The sequence below is a fragment of the Mesoplodon densirostris genome, chromosome 11 (genome assembly GCF_025265405.1).
Source record: "Mesoplodon densirostris isolate mMesDen1 chromosome 11, mMesDen1 primary haplotype, whole genome shotgun sequence".
Classification (NCBI taxonomy): Eukaryota; Metazoa; Chordata; class Mammalia; order Artiodactyla; family Ziphiidae; genus Mesoplodon; species Mesoplodon densirostris.
Window position 1 is genome coordinate 29,026,149 of NC_082671.1, and position 18,078 is coordinate 29,044,226.

General features: G+C 37.6%; 1 protein-coding gene across 2 annotated transcripts in view; it reads right to left on the minus strand.

The window, feature by feature from the left end:
* Positions 1-18,078, minus strand: part of PKP2 (plakophilin 2) — an 84,194-nt gene that overhangs the window by 41,193 nt on the left and 24,923 nt on the right. For both annotated transcript variants that reach the window (XM_060112819.1, XM_060112818.1), the window contains exon 5: positions 3,370-3,577. In XM_060112819.1, the coding sequence (XP_059968802.1) occupies positions 3,370-3,577 (208 nt within the window). The remainder of the gene's footprint in view (positions 1-3,369; positions 3,578-18,078) is intronic.

Sequence of the window (18,078 nt, forward strand, 5' to 3'; positions counted from 1 at the left end):
CTCATGGGAGGAAAGTCTTTGGTCCTGAAGTCTCTTCTTCAGAAGAGGGAAGAGCGTCCCTCCTAGGCTGGTACTGAACATGCCAGAAAAGTTAAGTGAGTTGACTTTCTTTCCCAGCCAACAAAGCTCTGGTGCTGAACTTCTCATGCATATATAGAAGCAGAAGGTTTACTTTTTTATATCCTGGCCAGAAAAGTCAGGGTCTTATCTGAAAACACAGCTGATTCTCTCATTTGTGTGTAATCTAGATATTCCCAGGCCATAAAACTCTTTTTTTATATTTGGTGAGGCATCCACAGCTGTTGAGAAACTTATATGAGTAACACAGTTGTTACTGCAATTACATACTGGCACAAAATAAGTGGCAACTTAATATGAAAGGACACAAAGGGAGTTCAGAGAAGCCCCTTCCTTCAAAACTCTGCCTGAGAGTAAAGTACAGAAGGATGGTATTTGAAAATGCTTCAGAGAGAGAAGTGATACTTGAGTAGCCATTGAAGAATGAGAAGGTTTACCAGGTGGTTTAGGTATGAAAAAGGATTCCACTCCAAGACAACAGCAGAAGCAAAGGTATAGAGACAGATGAGACATGGGACAGAGCAGCAAATTCTTTAGGATTTCAGAGCCTGGGCTACAAGGGTATGAAAAGAGACACTGCTGCCAATGGTCACCAGGCTCGCATCATAAAATCTTTGTGTGAGAGGCTACAGAGTACAGACTTCAACATAGGTAATGGGGAAAATAAAGGGACAATATTTTTATTTTAGAAAGAAATCACTAGAAGCAGAGTGGTGGACAGACTGGGAATGTGCAATACTGAATCATAGAGGCCAGGCACAAGGTTACTGTAAGAGTAGACCAGAGAGATGAAGATGGTTTGAATCAAGGCAGTGGCAAGAGGAGAGAGAGGAAGGGCCAAAAAGGAGCAAGGGGGAGCTCTCTGATCCAAGATCTCAAAGACAAAGCCCCTTCCTGAAGAAGTGTAAAAATGAGTCACTCTTTACCCCCAAAACAGTAAGTAGGTCAGAGCCACTATGATATAGCAAAACACCCAGATAATACTGGGTTCAAATCTGGCCTTGTTCTTTGCTAGCTGTGCAACCTTGGGCAACTCAACCCCCTGAGCCTCACACTGGTCATATGTAAACAGTCAATAATACCATACTTAGGGAGCTGTCAGGAAGAACAGAGATAAAAAATGGAAAGCCCAAGCTTATGACTAGCATGTAATAGAGGCTCAATAAAAAGATGTTTACAAAATAGACATGAAAAGATTCACATATATGGTTACTCGCTTTGTGGTTTTTTTTTTAAATTGGGGTATAGTTGTTTTACAATGTCGTGTTAGTTTCTACTGTATCGTTTTGTGTTTCTAAACAAAGGTATAAACATGTCTAAATTAGTCAACAATTTATTTTTGGGGCCCAAAAAGCACTTATTTAGCACTTCCATTAATAGAGCTAAAGGAAGTTATTTAGTAGGATTTGTATCAAACATTCAACTATCAACTCAATTCAATTAATATGTAGTGAACACCTTCTGGTAGGGATGTTTAGCTTATGCTAGAAATCCTGGGAACTGCACACTCAAACTCCATTTATCACCTCTGTAGTTTATCTAAAGAAGACAATGGTTTCTGTGGCATCAATACCACAGAACATTCTCTGTCCTTAGTTTCCTTCCTCCTACACAAAAGAAGAGGAAGTTCATAAACAATGCATTATTTCCTTGACACACAGCCACACATCCTCCCAAGCTTTCTGGCTACCACGCACCCTAACCTCGATCACTCTATTACCCAAGTTTCCTCTGAACGACCAGCAGCTTCTTTGCTTTGCTAGTGATTTTCACTTTGCTGGGAATAACTTTCATTCTCTTTCAAAACACTAGTCCAAGGTTTAACCCTCTTTTAAGGTCCACAGTGAAATATATCTCCTTCATGAAGCCTTTTCTGAGCGCAAAACAGAATAATCTGTTTGATTCTCTTTCGTGGTTCATAACTGTTTGTTAATAAAGAAACTGTTAGGTTCTAAACATGAGGTTTGGTTGCTGTTTTTTTTTTTTTTTTATTGCTAACCATCACATGATTGTTCACGTTTTAGTAGATGAAAAATAAAATTCACAACCTCTCTAGAATGTGATTCACCCTGGGTGGCACTTGAAGGCTGCCCTCTAAATGTTGGCTGAATGAATGAATGAATGAATAAGTGATATCACTCTTAATTTCTGTAGGTATTTTAATATAAGTCATGGATATGAAAGGAAATCTCTCATGGGACATGACAGCATGCTGGCAGAAGGGTAGTATGGAGCAACCCTTCATATAGTTTTATAAAATTAAAATATAGTGAGACAGAAAAATGTGATATTTTGAGATATAAATGGATAGAGAGGATATAATGACAACATTTTTATAGAAAAAAGAATACTGTTGTATAATAAAGGATGGCAAAAGTGCAACATATATTCAGTTCAACTTAAACAATATTTATGGAGTACGTCTTTTAAATAAGTATGAAGACTGTCAACTATTATCATTAAAAAAAACTTTTATATGATATATTAGAAAGGGTTAACTTCTTTGGACCTTAGTTTCCTCATCTGTAAAACTGAGATTTAGTAGCCAATAACACCTAAAAATACCTCAAAACCTAAGGTTTTTGTGAGAATAAATTAAAAATGTCTACTACCTGGGACACTGAAGATACTTAAAAGTTTCCCCAAGGCAATACTACTGATGATTATACTCAGTAATGTTTCTTGCACTCTTTGTAATGTGTTCATGGAGCTTTAGCAGAGAGCTGATGAACCATTTTCATTTCATTTTCAAGGAACTATTTTCTCTTCTATCACACGTACTATTCATTTAAATGAAACTAGGCCTCCTTTCTCCATGCTTCAAGAATTACCAAAACCATTAGTTTAGTTCTATTTGATTATTTTAGTTTTCCAATCTATGCACAGAAGGGAGATATTTATTTTTCCAAATCAGTATTTGAGTAGAAATAAAAATGGAGAACTGAAAAACATATCCAGTCATGCTTTTTTCTTTTTTGGGGGGTGTAGAGGGACAGGTAAGCTAGGAAGCTCGTATTGAGAGAGGTCCAGGTGAGGGAAGCTGCATAGGACTTCTAATTAAAAATATTAACCAAAAGCCTCAGAATAATTTCCCCTTCAGAAAAAAGGAATTCAAACTTGACTCGAATCTGGGGTCTAAGCCAGCAGTAACAATGTTCCTTGAAAGCCCTCTCAGATAACAACGAGCCCATCAATCATTTGTTCCAGGAAACTTCAGAAAAAAACAGATGATATTAACACATCTGGCTGGGGTGCACTGCGCTACCCCCTGTGAGAGTCAGTAAGCACTACCTGTTATTTGTTTCTTAGTCTCCAAGTCTCTGGTTTGCTTCAGCACCTGGAGCAGCCGAGGTACTCCACTGAGTTCAGCTACCTCCAATTTGTTGTCATTATCTTCAAACACCAAGTTTCTCAAGGCCCCACACACAGCTCGCTGGATATCTTCATTCTGAATTTTGAGGAGCTGTAGAAGCTTGGGGATGCCATGAAGCTGATTAACCTGGGGAAGAAGTAGATGCATATTTCAGATATTTATTAATTTTGATGTGGCATTAAAAATCTTCAGTGTAATATGAATGAACAGATGAAGTTCACTGACTTTGTTGATAACATTATATTAGCTCAGGTGCAGAACGTAATGATTCGATATCTGTACATATTGTAAAATGGTCATAATAAGTCTATTTAACATCCATCACCACACATAGTTAATTTTTTTTCTTGTGTAAGAACTCTTAAGATCTATTCTCTTAGAAACTTTTTAGAGTCACCATGCTGTATATTACATTCCCATGACTTATTTATTTTATAATTGGAAGAGTGCAAGCTATTTTTATGATCAATTGCTTTCAGTATTTAAAAACACTGAAATAAATTATGCAAGCATTTTAGGTAAATAACATAACTTTACACTTTTTAATGTGCTATTTTTAAAATATTTCTTCTATACACATATGCAAGAAAGGGCATGATATTGGAGAAAGAACCAGAAGGTCAGAACTAGGAATAAAAAAGAAAATTAGAAGGTTTTGATTCTGAAACCTAAGGCTGTTTAAGAAGAGGCCAAGGGCTTCCCTGGTGGCACAGTGGTTGAGAGTCCGCCTGCTGATGCAGGGGACACGGGTTCGTGCCCCGGTGCGAGAAGATCCCACATGCCGCGGAGCGGCTGGGTCCGTGAGCTATGGTCGCTAAGCCTGTGCGTCCGGAGCCTGTGCTCCGCAACGGGAGAGGCCACAACAGTGAGAGGCCCGCGTGCCGCAAAAAAAAAAAAAAAAAAAAAAAAAAAAAAAGAAGAGGCCAAATAATGAGTCTGAATAAAGTAACTTAGTGTTTTAGGCTGCAAATATTATCTACTGGGCTTCAGTAGTTGCAGCACGTAGGCTCAGTAGTTGTGGTTCTTGGGCTCTAGAGTGCAGGCTCAGTAATTGTGGCACACGGGTTTAGTTGCTCCACGGCATGTGGGAACTTCCCGGACCAGGGCTCGAACCCGTGTCCCCTGCATTGGCAGGCGGATTCTTAACCACTGTGCCACCAGGGAAGTCCTATACAGTCAATGTAAATAATAGAAATCACTCCCATCAGTAGTAGAAATAAAAATTCATTTACCATGGCAACTGTAGTAGCAATGCGAAACTAACCTTAAATGCAAGCTATTTTTTTTTATCGAGTAGACTAGCAAGTCAGGAATAAAAGTCAAGGTTGTAAAATAATCTAGTAAAAATAATAAACATAATAATAACCACAATACTAACAAAATAACAACTGTTCCTCCCACTTCTATCACTAGGAGGTGTTGGCATAGTGTTAAGAATTTTATATACATTCTCTAATCAATAACTTGCAAGAACCTTAAGAAGAAAGTACTCTTTTGGTCCCTTTAAGGCTTCAGTGGCAGCAGTAAGGAAGAATACTTCCACTTTTGGCTCCCTTCAGAGGAGACATTTGCAGAACAGGAGACAACTGGGAGACGGGCAATGTCTAAAGCCATTCTAATGTATTTGTATGAAAATGCTAATGATAGCTATCAATAAGATCTGGTCCAGCAGATCATCTATTTGATCACTTCATCTATTCCTATTATTACACTTCCTTAAAAGCAGAAAGACACAACTTATTTGAAAACAGCCTGTAACTCATGTGTTTCACTAATTCTGCCAATTTCTATTTCACAGTTAGGTTTTATGATGGTTGAATTCATACGCTCTAGACTTCATAAATGGCAGCTAGACAATAGAAATATTTTATTACTTAATTTACAACTAATAAGTTGCCTTCTTCAAAATACGATGTGAAATGGCCTCCTGGCTAAATTGCATTTCCAGCTGTGATGATAGCATGAGTGAGAAGTGGCTAGTGGAAGCCTCCACTGCCCTGCCTGGGTGGCATGAATGGCTGTCTTCTGCTAACAGCCCTCTAACCCATTCCCTTACCCTGTCACTTTTATCCCCTTGGCTTTCAGCACTTGCTCCAGTCTGGAAAGAAGGAACTGCAGACACCTGACACTCAGATAAATGCTGAAATCCAGCTACAGCTCTGCTCACTGTAGAATGTGACCCCCTAGTATCTGGCACCTACCTCACATTTAAAAATAGATTTTAGTACCTTTATCCATTTTATCAAATAGATATATATCATATCAAATACAAGAAGTTGATAATATTCTGCTCATTGCCTATAACTAGGGCAGTTGGTAGTGAGTGACTCCTATTCGCATTAGGTCCAACATTCTTGCCCCTCTGAATTCAGGGAAACAGGTGGGACCAGAGAGGTTGCATATGTTTGTTATACTGAATCCTCAGGGGATTTGTTCCCCCTTTGGGAAAGGAAACAACCAGACTAACACGAACTTCTCAGAACTTTAAAAAAGCTTCATTTGAGATGGTTTCTAAATATATGAAAGGGCAAAATCGCATATTAGAATTTTAACTTTCTCCTTGACTGTTGATTCTTTTCCCTGCCAACTCTAAAAGAATTAAATGATGAGGGTTTCTGGTGGCAAGTAAGTTGAGGGAACAAACTGTTGGCTCCCTCATGCCTGGTGCCTTTGCTCTCAGTTCCTTTCCTATCTGGAATGCTCTGCTCACTCTGCTTTTCTTCTGGCAAAGTCCTACTCATCCTGCATAAGTCAGCTCAAATGTCACCTCCTCTGTGAAGTGTCACCTTCTTTCTCTCCCTTCCCTCCCATTAGAATTAATCACTCCTTGCAAATTGGTATAACCTTTCAGGAAGACAATTGTCAATATGTGTCAAAAACTTCAAACATATTCACTTTTAGTAAACTTCATTAGGAAATAATTTGAAATGCAGACACAGACTAACATGATAATAGTAACTACATTATTTATAATATGGAAAAATAAGAAACCATAAATGTCCAAAGATGGGGGAAGACTGGTTAATGATTAATTGTCACATATCCATATACTGAGGTGTCCACAGGAGAGGCACAGCAATGTTTGAACTGACATTTTATTTGTCATATAGTTCCCTCATCAGTCAAATGGGGATTGTGCAAGATTAGCAGTGTGCTAGGCCCAGAGTAGTTACTCCACACATCATAGCTACTACTATGACCATTAATATGCCACCATTAAAATAAAGTTTACAAAAAAAAAATACATATACATATATATATATATATGTATTTTTTTTTTTTGGCCATGCAGTGGCACGACCAGGAATCAAACCCGTGCCCCTGCAGTGGAAGCGCAGAGTCCTAACCACTGGACCACCAGGGCCCACCAGTTTTCAAAATATTTTTAATGTTATGAGAAAATGCTTGAGGCAATGCTATTGAAAAAGTTGAATAAAATATCTAATGCATTTCTGCTCACAGACATAAAGAAGGGAATGAAACTAGGGGGTTTGGGAGAAATGGTGGGGTTATAATGTATGAGTGGGGCATGCTACTTTGTATTTTTTTAAACAACAAGCATGTATTTAGGCATGCTTTTTTAAAAACAAAACATCCCCATAAACAAAGCTACATATTCAATTTGATGACAGCTATGTACATGTATGCATTAAAAAAATCAGAGAGCAATACCAAATGATAACAATAGAAGGACCGTAGGCTGTTTTCCTTTTTTCTTTCTTAATTTCTCAAATTTCTTATAATGAGTTTGTATTAGTTTTACAATAAGATTTTGCAAGACAGTTATGGCAGTCACTGCTTCGGTGATGAGATTTGAAGCAGGCATGGAAACAAAACCAGCTTAAGGGTCTTGCAGATTAAATTAAGGGATTTGTCCTTTATATTGCAGGCAAGCAGGGCAGATATTGGAAAGGTCTTGCTGGATGCTGTGAAGAGACTGGGATTAGGAGTGGATAAGAATGGAGGCAGAGAGATTAATTAGGAGGCAGCTGGATTAAAAGGATGATGGTGACAGGGATCAGCATCATGATTAGGGAGAGCAAGATGTAGGCAGATTCAGGACACTTTTTAAAAAATATATTTATTTATTTATTTTTTGGCTGTGTTGGGTCTTAGTTGCGGTACGCGGGATCTTCATTGAGGCATGTGGGATCTTGTGTTGTGGTGCTTTGGCTCTTTGTTGTGGTGCACGGGTTTCTCTTTAGTTGTGGCATGCAGGTTTTCTCTTCTCCAGTTGTGGCGTGCAGGCTCCAGGGCACATGGGCTCTGTAGTTTGTGGCATGCTGACTCTCTCGTTGAGGCGCGTGAGCTCAGTAGTTGTGGTGTGCGGGCTTAGCTGCCCCATGGCATGTGGGATCTTAGTGCCCTGACCAGGGATTGAACCCACGTCCCCTGCATTGAAAGGCAGATTCTTTACCACTGGACCACCAGGGAAGTCCTCAGGACACTTTTAAGAGCGGCATTAATAGGACTTGAAGACTGCATCAACATGAGAAGTAAGAAAGAAAGAAGGTTCAAAGTCTCTGTTCCTATTTTGGTGTCAAACTACCTGGGTGAACTACCACTCACAGAGGAGCGAGTTATTATTTCAGGGCAAGCATTGTATGATTATCTGATTGCACTCTCACAACAACTCTTTGTAATAGGACTATTAGTTCCAGTTTAAAGGAAAGCTGAGGTTTAGAGTGGTAAAATATCTTGCCCAAGGTCACCCAGGTAATTAGGTTGCTGGGATTCACACCCAGCCCCTGGCTACTCTTTTTTTTTTTTTTTTTTTGTGGTACGCGGGCCTCTCACTGTTGTGGCCTGTCCTGTCCCGGAGCACAGGCTCCGGACGCGCAGGCTCAGCGGCCATGGCTCACGGGCCCAGCCACTCTGCAGCATGTGGGATCCTCCCGGTCCGGGGCACGAACCCGTGTCCCCTGTGTCGGCAGGCGGACTCTCAACCACTGCGCCACCAGGGAAGCCCGCCCCTGGCTACTCTTGAGAGTCAATGCTTAAACCACCACATGCCCTACTTGCCAACCCAGCAGAAAGAACAAGTTTAGAAGGAGAACTGACTGGACAGTAGAGAAAAAACAGCAATGAATGTAATGTGTTCATTTTTAGATAAGTTGATATTGAGTTCAGTGGGACGTCTAGCAAATAGACGGACATGTGGTTTGGAACCCAGGGAAAGATAAGGTCTGGAGATGCTGTGAGTCATTAGCACTCAGATCACACATTAGTGGAAGCCAGAGGAGTAGGTGAGGTGGGTCAGGAGATGGTGTCAAATAAGAAAAGTCCCAGGAAAGCATCTAGGGAACATAAACATTTAAGGTACAGGTTGTGGATAATTTTTTTTTTTTTTTTTTTAACAGAGGAAACCTGAAGGAGCCAGAGAAATGGAAAAAGAGCCAGGAGACTCTGGGGCCAAAAGAAGAAAGTTTCAAAAAGGAATGAGGGATTGACAGTGTTAAATGCTGAGTCTTAATCAAATAAAATAATAACTGAAAAGTTGCCATTGAAGTTTATGATTTAAAATTTTGATCTTTATATTCAAACTGTAACTGTTTTTTGTAAATAACATTAAAAAATTATAGTACTATTCTTAATATTAATGGGATTTTGTTAATGCCCTTGCGTTATATTTTCTCTTCTTAGATTTTCTACCAAGCATATACATGTATAGCTTTCATACAGTTTTCATGTTTCATTCTTTTAAAACCAGTCTTTGTTCTAGCTTTATTACAATGAATAAGAGCTAAGAAGGCAAGCGTAGGTTTAATCCTATATGCAAACAAAATGATATTTACAATCAAATTAGTAATTTAAGAGATAGTGGAAATCTAGCCCAACTTGGGTAACAAGAGAAAATTTCATGTAATTCCACATTATAAAATGAAAGCATGTATAAAAACGCTGAGTTTTAAAAATTGGGAATAAAAAAAGATTTGTGTATAAAGAACGTTTATTACTAGCTAAATATATTATTTTTAAAAATGCTTACTGGGCTTCCCTGGTGGCGCAGTGGTTGAGAGTCCACCTGTCAATGCAGGGGACATGGGTTCGTGCCCCGGTCCGGGAAGATCCCACATGCCGTGGAGCGGCTAGGCCCGTGAGCCATGGCCGCTGGGCCTGTGCGTCCGGAGCCTGTGCTCCGCAATGGGAGAGGCCACAACAGTGAGAGGCCTGTGTACCGCAAAAAAAATAATAATAAAATAAATAAATAAATAAAAATGCTTATTTTTTCCATGGAATAAACATAGGCAAAGGGTCAGTGAGAAATACCTAAGACTTACATAACTTTTAAAATTAAAATAGATGGGATAGGTCTTTTGAAGCAATACATAAAATACAGATATCATGAAGAAAAATATTGACAAATTTACTTCATAAGAATTTAAAACTAGGGACTTCTCTGGCGGCACAGTGGTTAAGAATCCACCTGCCAGCACAGGGGACATGGGTTCGAGTCCTGGTCCGGGAGGATCCCACATGCTGCGGAGCAACTAGGCCCGTGTGCCACAACTACTGAGCCAGTGCTCTAGAGCCCACGAACCACAACTACTGAGCCCATGTGCCACAACTACTGAAGCCCGCACACCTAGAGCCTGTGCTCCGCAACAAGAGAAGCCACGGCGATGAGAAGCCCGCGTACCACAACGAAAAGTGGCCCTCACTTGCTGCAACTAGAGAAAGCCTGCACTCAGTAACAAAGACCCAACACAGCCAAAAATAAATAAATAAATAAATTAATTAATTAATTAAAAAAGAAAAGGATTTAAAACCATGCACAATGAAAGATATCATAAGCAAAGTTAGGAAACAACACTGTCACATATGTAGCAATGGATTAACGTGCATAACTCTTACAAATAATTAAGAAACAGACAAACGTCTTGGGACTTCTCTGGTGGCAAAGCAGGTAAGACTTTGCGCTCCCAATGCAGGGGACCCAGGTTCGATCCCTGGTCAGGGAACTGGATCCCACATGCATGCCGCAACTAAGAGTTCACATGCCACAACTAAGGAGACAGCGAGCTGCAACTAAGGAGCCTGAGAGCTGCAACTGGGGAGCCCGCCTGCCACAACTAAGACTCGGTGCAACCAAAATAAATGAATGAATAAATAAATAAATAAATAAAATATTTAAAAAAAAGAAACAGGCACACGTCTTAGAAAAAATAGCCAATGAATTAAAAAATGACAACTGACTAAATAAATAAAAAGTCAAAAAAATACCAAAAAATGCTCATCTTCATGAATAATTAATGAAATGCAAGTGAAAAAAAATCAGTGGAAACTCATTTGTCTGACTTACTAACTGATCTGCAGGATTAATCATATTCTCTTTTCCTTCTGTGACATCCACGGATTTTGAGTACTATCAAAGCTGTAGGTTAGTATATGTTGGCCTTTGCATTCTTATTTCTTCTAGTTTACCAAGAATAACTTAGGTTTCTTACTCAATGCATTTATGTCAGTTATACTTGTTATTGTAATTATGTAATTTACTTACCTATTGTGAAAAAGCTGTGTCTCTGAAAACTAATTTGAATGCTTTAGAAAGACTAAATAAAGGTGAAGAGCTTTAAAAAGCTCTGTAACTGGTTGTGGAAGAAATTAACCTAAAAGACTAGGTAAAAATATAAGAATCTAGAAGGATATGAACTCAGATGAATAAGCGCCACTAAGTTCTCATCTCACTCCAAAAAAACTAAAAATGGCAAATGAAACATAATTGGCATAGTTTATGCATGAAAGACAATGACAAACTCTGTAAGTGTGTGTGTGTATAATTTTTTAAAAGAATTTCTCTGTAACTCTGATTACCTGGTCAGTTATTCATCTTGATTTCCAGAAATAGAGAATTTCTTCTATAAAGAGACACCTTTCTTTCTCCTTATCAGATTAACAAAAATGAACAAAAAAGAATAATATCTTGTGGTAGTAATGGTGCATGTAAATAGGCACTTTGACACCATGCTGGTGGGAGTGTAAATTTGTATAATTTGGGGGAAGATTTATAGGAGGTTATTTATCAAAATTAAAAGTGACTCACTAGTAATGAGGACTGGATTTACCTACCATTTGAACAATTTTAAAAACCAGACAAAACATACAATAGTTTCAATAACTGGACATGAGGCAATGATGGACAGTGATCCCTAAGAGATGGAGAACAAGCAAGGACAGCCCTACTGCTGCCTCAGATCACAGTCTTGAGAGAGTTCCCAGGCTGTGGTGCGATTTGGGAAAACCTAAGTGGAATTCAACAAGCAGAGCTGAGGAGAAAGAGTGAAGAATCTAAGAAGAACAAAGAGGCTAGTGTTTGCAGGGAGGAGTAACAGTAAGAAAAGAGCTGCACAGAAAGAGAACTCCTGAGATCTGCAGAGGGTCCCCATTTAGTATTCAGTAGAGTATTAATCAGTTCACCTTTGTGAGGAAGTTGCCTGAGGCCAGGGAAGTAACTGCCTAAAAAAGTTACTGCTCCTCATGCTCACACAGGGCCATGAACAGGGCCTATTCTCACTAGCCAGCCAGAAAGCCTCATAATTCATAGTACATTGGGTAGAGTTCTCAGAAGTGTCTTGCCTTAAGAAGTGGGGACTAATTAGTTCTAGAATAAATGCTGCTGTGGTCCCACCAACAAATCTTAAAAGCAAGATTGGAAAGAGTCAAACTGTTTTCAAGTAACTTAATTGTATCCTTGAGCTTGTGAAGAAAACTCAAGAGTATCTACAAATATAAAAATGTCCAGCATCCAACAAGATAAAATTCATAATACCCGGCATTTGATAAAAAATTTCCAGGCATGCAAAGAAGAAAAATATTATTCATAATGAGTAAAAACAATCAAATGAAACCCACTCAGAATGTAAATTTGTGCAGCCACTATGGAAAACAGTATGGAGGTTCCTCAAATAACTGAAAATAGAGTAGCCATATGATTCAGCAATCCCACTCCTGGGCATATATCTGGACAGAACTATAATTTGAAAAGATACATGTACCCCTATGTTCATAGCAGCACTATTCACAATAGCCAAGACATGGAAACAACTGACAGATGAATGGATAAAGATGATGTGATAGATATAATGGAATACTACTCAGGCATAAAAAAGAATGAAACAATGCCATTTGCAGCAACATGGATGGACCTAGAGATTATCATACTAAGTGAGTAAGTCAGAAAGAGAAAGATAAATACCATATGATATCACTTATATGTGGAACCTAAAATATGACACAAATGAACTTACCTATGAAACAGAAACGGACTCACCGACATAGAGAACAGACTTGTGGTTGCCAAGTGGGAGGGTGAGGTAGGGGAGGAAAGGATTGGGAGTTTGGGATTAGCAGATGCAAACTATTATATATAGGATGGGTAAACAATAAGATCCTACTGTATAGCACAGGGAACTATATTCAATATTCTGTAATAAACTATAATAGAAAGGAATATGAAAAAGAACACATATATGTATACCTGAATCACTTTGCTGGACAGCAGAAATTAACACAACATTGTAAATCAACTATACTTCAATAAAATAAATTAAAAAAAAATGAAACCCACCTAGAATGGACACAGATGTTAGAATTAACCGACAAGGTCATTCAAACAGCTATTTTAACAGTCTTACCTACGTTCAGAAACCTTGAGGAAAAATGAAACATGTTAGGTAGGGACACAAGATATAAAAAAGACTCAAATTTAACTTCTAGAGAGGAAGACTATAATTTATGAAGTAAAAAATACACTGAATGAGATTAATGGCATATTAAACATTGCAGAAGAAAATTTTAGTATATTTAAAGCATAGAAAATGAATTTATCCAAAAAGAAAAAAGAAACCAACTAAAAAAGAAAAATAGAGTATGCATGAGCTGTGGGACACCCTCAAGCAGCCTAATATATATATAACTGTAGTTCCCAAGGGTGGGAGAGAAGAAAATTTCCCAAACAAAATTTGAAAATTTGATGAAAAGCAGAAATCAACAATTTTGAGAAGTCTAATGAACTTAAGAAGCCTATGGAAAACTGCACAAAGGTACATTGTGACCAAACTGCTCAACACCAATGATAAGATAAAATCTTAAAAGCAGCTTGGGTAGGCAGGGAGAGACACATCATGTACAGTGCAAAAATAAGGAGGACAGGACATTTCTTGTCTGAAACAATGCAGGTGACAAGACAATGGAGCAACAACTTTCAAGTACTGGAATTAAAACACCATCAACCTAGGGTTCTGTTATTAGTGAAAATATCTTTCAAAAGCAAAGATGAAATTCTTTTTCAGATATTCGAAGCTGAAATAGTTAATCGGAGATTTGCATTATAATAAATGTTTTTAAAAAATTCTTCAGGCAAAGGGAAATGACATCAGATGACACCTACAAAAAGAAACGAAGAGCACTGGAACAACTTAGATAAAATGAACAAAGACTTTGGTCTTTGAATGACATAAACTATCAAAACTCAAGAGGAAGAAATAAATAGTCCAAATAGCCCCATATCAGTTAAAGAAATTAAACTTATAGTTAATAACCTTCTCACAAAGAAGACTTAAGGTCAAAATAGCTTCACTGGTGAATTCCACCAAACATTTAAGGAAGAAATAATACCAAGTCCAATCAAAATCTTTCAGAAAACTGAAGAGAAGAGGACACTTTCCAATTTATTCTATGAGGCTAGTATTAACCTCAATCTAAAACTGGACAAAGACATTACAAGAAAAGAAAATTACAGGTCAATATCATTTGTAAATTAGCTTTGTAATTTCTTGACAAAATTTTAGCAAATCTAATTCAAAAATATAAAAAGTGACAGTACATCATGACCAAGTGGGTTTCATCATAGGAATGGGGTAACATTTAAAAATCAAAGTAAGGGCTTTCCTGGTGGCGCAGTGGTTGAGAGTCCGCCTGCCGATGCCGGGGACACGGGTTCGTGCCCCGGTCCGGGAAGATCCCACATGCCGCGGAGCGGCTGGGCCCGTGAGCCATGGCTGCTGAGCCTGTGCGTCCGGAGCCTGTGCTCCGCAAGGGGAGAGGCCACAACAGTGAGAGGCCCGTGTAACAAAAAAAAAAATAAAAAAATAAAAAAATAAAAATCAAAGTAATATATCATATTAGCAAAATTAAAATAAAAACCAGAGAAGTATTTCAATAAATGTATAAAAAGCATTTGATAAAATTCAACAGTCATTCCTGATGGGGGAAAAAATCTATCAAATTAGGGACAGAAGGGAAGTTATTCAACTTGATTCAGTGATTTATGAAAAACCTACACCAACAGCTAACATCATACTCAATGGTAAAAAGCTGAAAGCTTTTCCTCAAAGATCAGAGGCAACAAGGATGCCCACTCTCACCACTTCTGTTCAACATAGTATTGAAAGTCCTAGTCAGAACAACTAGGCAAGAAAAAGAAATAAAAGGCATCAAATCAGAAAGGAAGAAGTAAAATAGTCACTATTTGCAGATGACATGATATTATGTACAGGAAACCCTAAAGACATCACAGAAAACTGTTAGAACTAATCAACAAATTCAGTAAAGTTGTAAGATACAAAACTAATATACAAAAATTGGTTGCATTTCTGTATACTTAATAACAAACTATCAGAAAGAGAAATTAAGAAAACAATCTCATTTACAATTGCAGCAAAAAGAATAAAATCCTAGGAATAAATTTAACCAATGAGGTGAAAGACCTGTACACTGAAAATTATGACATTTATGAAAGAAACTGAAGAAGACACAAGTAAATGGAAATATATTCCATGCTCATAGACTGGAAGAATTAATATCATTAGAAACGTCTATACTACCCAAAGCAATCTCCAGATTCCATGAAATCCTCATCAAGATTCCAATGGTATTTTTCATGGAAGTAGAACAAGCAATCCTAACATTTATATAGAACCACAAAAGACCCTGATAGATAAAGGAATCTTGAGAAAAAAGAACAAAGCTGGAGGCATCATGCTTCCTTGATTTCAAACTATATTAAAAAGCTATAACAATCAAACCAGTATGATTTTAGAATAAAAACAGACATATAGATCAGTGGAACAGATTAGAGAGCCCAGAAATAAACCCACACATTATGATCAATTTACAACAAAGAAGGCAAGAATACACAATAAAAGGTTTGGGGGAAGCTGCACAGCCACATGCAAAAGAATGTAACTGTACCACTATCTTACACCATACACAAATATCAACTGAAAATGGATTAAAGACTTGAACGTAAGACCTGAAACCAGAAAACTCCTGGAAAGAAACATAGGCTGTAAACTCCTTGACGTTGGTCTTGGTGATGATTTTTTGGATTTGACATCCAAAGAAAGGCAACAAAAGCAAAAATAAACAAGTGCGACTATATCAAACTAAAAAGCTTCTGCACAGCAGGAGAATAGATCAACAAAAGGCAACCTATACAATGGGGGAAAATATTTGCAAATCATATGCCTGATAAGGGATATATATAAAATATATATATATATATATATACTTTATGTATATAAAGTATACAAAGAACTCATACAACTCAACATCAAAACAAACAACCTGATTAAAAAATGGGAAGAGGATATGAATAGACATTTTTCCAAAGAAAACAGACAGATGGCCAATAAACACATGAAAAGATGTGTCACTAATCAGCATCACTGATCAACAAGGAAATGAAAATCAAAACCACAATGAGATATTACCTCACACCTGTTAGAACTGCTATTACCAAAAAGACAAGAAACCCTTGTGTACTGTGGTGGGAATGTAAATTGGAGCAGCCACTGTGGAAAATGGTATGGAGGCTTCTCAAAAAATGAAAAATAGAACAACCATATAATGCAGCAATTCTACTTATAGGTATTTATCTGAAGGAAAAAAAACACTAACTCAAAAAGATATATGAACCCCCGTGTTCACTGCAACATTATTATTATGTTTTTAATAAATTTATTTATTTTTGGCTGTGTTGGGTCTTCGTTGCTGTGCACAGGCTTTCTCTAATTGTGGTGAATGGGGGCTACTCTTCATTGCGGTGTGTGGGCTTCTCATTGCGGTGGCTTCTCATTGCAGAGCACAGGCTCTAGGTGCACGGGCTTCAGCAGTTGTGGCGCACGGGCTTAGTTGTTCTGCGGCATGTGGGATCTTCTTGGACCAGGGCTCGAACCCATGTGCCCTGCATTGGCAGGCGGATTCTTAACCACCGCACCACCAGGAAAGCTCGACTGCAGCATTATTTATAATAGCTAAGACATGGAAACAACCTAAGTGTCCATCGATGGATGAAGAGATAAAGAAGTTGTGGTGTGTATGTGTGTAAATATATATATATGGAATATTATTCAGCTATAAAAAGGAAGGAATTACTGCCACTGCAACAACATGTATGGACCTTAAAGGCATTATGCTAAGTGAAATAAGTCAGACAGAGATAAACAAACACCCTATGACCTCACTCACATCTGGAATCTAAGAAACAAATAAAACAAAAAACCCCCAAAATCATAGGTACAGAGTACAGTTTGGTGTTTGTCAGAGGTGGGGAGGGAGTTTGGGGCAGGGTGCAATGGGTGAAGGGGATCAAAAGGTACAAACTTCCAGCTATAAAATAAATAAGTCCTAGGGATGTAATGTACAGCATGATGACTATAGTTAATAATACTGTATTGTATATTTGAAAGTTGCTAAGACAGTAGATCTTAAAACTTCTCATGACAAGAAAAAAAATTTTGTAACTGTGTGTGGTGATAAATGGTAACCAGATTTATTGTGGTGATCACTGCACAATATATACATATATCATACCATTATATTGTATACCTGAAACTAATATAATGTTATATGTAATTATATCTCAATTAAAAAAACAAAACAAAAAGCTGGAAAAAACTGTTGTTAAAAATACTAAAGTATAAGCCTTTTCCCTTTCTTCCAAGAAAAAAAAGGAAGAAAAGAAAAAGAAAAACCACAAAAATTCCTCAAAATTAATTCCTAGATTAAATTCCTCAAAACAACAACAACAACAAAAACTTACAGGTAGCATCAAACTTTATACTGTAAGCACAACTGAATGCTTTCCCCTACAATCAGGAACAGGTCATGCCCACTCTCACTTCTTTTTAACATTGTACTGGAGGTTTTAGCCAGTATTAAATTAAAAAAAAAAAAGACATATAAGTCATCCAGATTAGAAAGGAAGAAACAAAACTGTCCTTATTTGCAGTTGGCATGACCTTCTATGTAGAAATGTGATGAATCTACAAATATGCTACAAGAGCTAATAAGTGAATTAGGTAATAACACAGATACAAAATCAACATATAAAAATCAACTGCATTTCTATCTACTATCATGGAACTATCAAAAATTGAAATAAAAAAAACTTGACCATTCATAAAAGCATCTAGAAATATGATATCTTTAGGGAAAGATCTGACAAAAGAATTAAAGATCTCTAGAGTAAAAACTACAAAACACTGTTGAGAAAAATTAAAGAAGATCTAAGTAAGTGGTGCAGTATACCATGTTCCGAGGTCAGAAGACTTGTTTAGATGTCAATTCTCCACATATTGATCTACAGATTCAATGCAACCTCAAAACAAAATCCCAGCAGTTTT